The 2,553-nt window shown below is 50.5% G+C and overlaps 1 protein-coding gene across 1 annotated transcript; it reads right to left on the minus strand.

Moving 5' to 3' along the window:
* Positions 1-936: 936 nt before the first annotated feature.
* LOC139181598 (melanoma-associated antigen B17-like) lies at positions 937-1,776 on the minus strand. The gene has a single exon (XM_070785089.1). It carries the CDS (start codon positions 1,774-1,776, stop codon positions 937-939), a length of 840 nt encoding a protein of 279 aa, XP_070641190.1.
* Between the last annotated feature and the right edge of the window lie 777 nt (positions 1,777-2,553).

The following is a 2,553-nucleotide window of genomic DNA, read 5'->3' on the forward strand; positions in this document are numbered from 1 at the left end:
TTGGAACCAGTCTGTTGTTCCATGTCCAGTTCTAACTCTTGCTTCCTGACCTGCATACAAAATTCTCAACAGCCATGCCAGGTTTCTTTTACATCTACCAAAACTGTAACTTGAAAATCCTAAAACAGCAATAAATAAAACTGGAATATCATTACCAAATCAGTATTCTGAAGAAAAGGAATCTGGTAGAAGTAATAATATTTGATAAAAATGAAAGAGATAATATGCACAAGTTACTAGTTTAAATCAGGAGAAAACAGAGATCTAAACTTGGTTTGCTCGACCCCTACTAACCTGCACTATCTAGGAGCTTGACTACTCTTTGAGAAAATTCTGTTCCGGTGTCATCTTACCTTGTTTAGATGGTGAACAAAATATTCAATACGTTCAATGTGTTTTACATATACCCAACCTGTGGCTTTCAAACTTGAAAACAGCAAATAATGTGATTTATATAATTAATACATTTGTATTCTGAAGCACAAGAAAACTTATGAAAAGTAATTAACATTTGAAAATACTGAACTCCTCCCTCATCTCCTTAAATTATTCAACTTTCACTAGATACTTTTCCTATGGATAAAGGAAAAATGATATATATTTTTAAAAATGAGTTGCACTTAAACTCCCTTACTACATAAAACAGTAAAGAACATACCAGTTTTGTTCCCTCCACCCTACTACTCTCTACTGTTTAGGATCTTGACAGCTCTGTTCCAAAACAAAAGGTAAGAAAGTGTAGGGGCCTTCCTCCCTAGATGTGGGAGGAGCTGTAGGACTTGGCCCTGGAAGGGGCACTGGCTTCAGCCATTGTTGGAGCCCTGGCCGCGCCTCTCAGCCCTGCTCTCTCCACCTCATCTCTCAGAGCCTCGTCATAGAGGTCTGGGAAGGAAGTCCGGACGGTATCGTGGATCTTGTCCAGCACCTCCAACACCTTCATCTTATCGGTTTCAAACAAGCTCTTGGGCCCCAGAGGAACTTGTAGTGAGGAGGATCGCCACTGGGCACCTGTCGGTACTTCAGGTACTTCTTCTGCACCAGATCTTCGGTGATGAGCCTTCTGGGCTCTACAAAGATCCCCTGACTCCTCCCAGTATAGATCCCCAACGCACTGAGGAATTCCCAGACCTCCTCCCTGGTGGCACGGTTACCCTTCATGAAGATAATGCCCAGGGGCACCATGAGGAAACCAGACTCGGGCAGACCCCACTCATCACTCAGACCTTCATCGCCCCCGAGGGTGTAGATGTTCCTGCTATGGTCGACTTCCGTCAGCTCCAGGCCAAATACCAGCTCCATGTGCTTAGAGGCTCTCCTGAGGATCTCCAGGATGTGCTGCCTATACTTGCTGCCAATGACCTTCAGGAGGGCGTGCTGCAAGATGGGCTCCTTCTTGGTGTACTTCTCCAGGAGGAAGTCCACCAGCATGCTGGCCTTCCTGGTCAGAGGATCTATTTGAGGGCTCTGAGTGGCAGGGGCTGCCTGGGACGCACCTGCATTTTCTTCCTTTGGGCCCTGGACACCTTCATCAGATCCTGCACAGGAAGGCCCTGCATCAGGAGAGCTAGGGGCCATGGCTTCCTGAAGCTCCTGGTGATCTCCAGTAGCAGGGGAGCTCGGGGGAGAACCCTGAGGGACAGACAAGGGGGAGGAGGGGCACTTCTTTTTGGGGGCTGCAGCAGCCCTGGGCTGGGCCTCCTGGGGACAATGAATGTCCCCCTGGACCTGGTGGCATTTCACACGGGCATGGTACTTCTTCCTGTGCCTCTGAGGCATGGTGACACAGGTTATGGATCACAGGTGCATGCAGGCAGGGTGGCAGGCAAGGAGTGCACCTAGAGGAAGGACAAGCAGATGTTGTGAGCAACTGCAGTGAGGAGATTCCTCCCCGGCTTGAACCATAGCCGCCTCTGAGGGGTCCTTGAGGCCAGTGCTCTAGGACCCATAAGTCTTGTGTTCTCCTGGTGAGCTCCTCCTTGAGACGACTGAGTAGGAAGTGAGAGTGATTGCTGGGGCACAGTCAGACAAACCTGCCTGGGCTTTAGAGGGAAGCCTGTAGGGGCTGGCAGGGGAGGCAGGTCCTTTCAGTTCACATTTCAGAATCATGATGAAAACTGGGGAAAGTCTCCCTCATATCCCCCTGTCCCCAAACCCACCCACCCTGTTCCCTCTCTTGCTTTGAAGTTGACGCTGCCACCTTCCCTGTCACCCCAGACGATGAGAGGAGGGAATGTTCAGGACTCCAATGAAAGGAGCTGGGACCCGCCTTCTGCTATCTCGAGGCTGCCCCTTCACAACCAAGCTGCAAACTCCCCTGACAGACCACCGCCTCCGTCCCCATGTTTGGCTTGGAGGAAGTGCTGGCCACAGGGGAGGGTCCTCAGTTGGCCGTGTGATACAGACGATGGTCATTATCCTGACTCCTCCCAAGCCCTGACATCCTCCCTCTGCTGACCTGCTGCCAGCCCTTCGGAAAGAGGTCCCCTCTTCCCCAAGTGTCCCGTGTCAGTGATCGCAGTCAGGGAGCCCCTCAGCCTTCAGAACTGCCCAGAT

This window comes from Bos indicus, chromosome X, assembly GCF_029378745.1.
Source record: "Bos indicus isolate NIAB-ARS_2022 breed Sahiwal x Tharparkar chromosome X, NIAB-ARS_B.indTharparkar_mat_pri_1.0, whole genome shotgun sequence".
In the NCBI taxonomy this organism is placed as follows: Eukaryota; Metazoa; Chordata; class Mammalia; order Artiodactyla; family Bovidae; genus Bos; species Bos indicus.

What these genes read in the sequence shown, in the direction of transcription:
- LOC139181598 (XM_070785089.1), bottom strand. Translation starts at nt 1,776, where the DNA reads ATGCCTCAGAGGCACAGGAAGAAGTACCATGCCCGTGTGAAATGCCAC.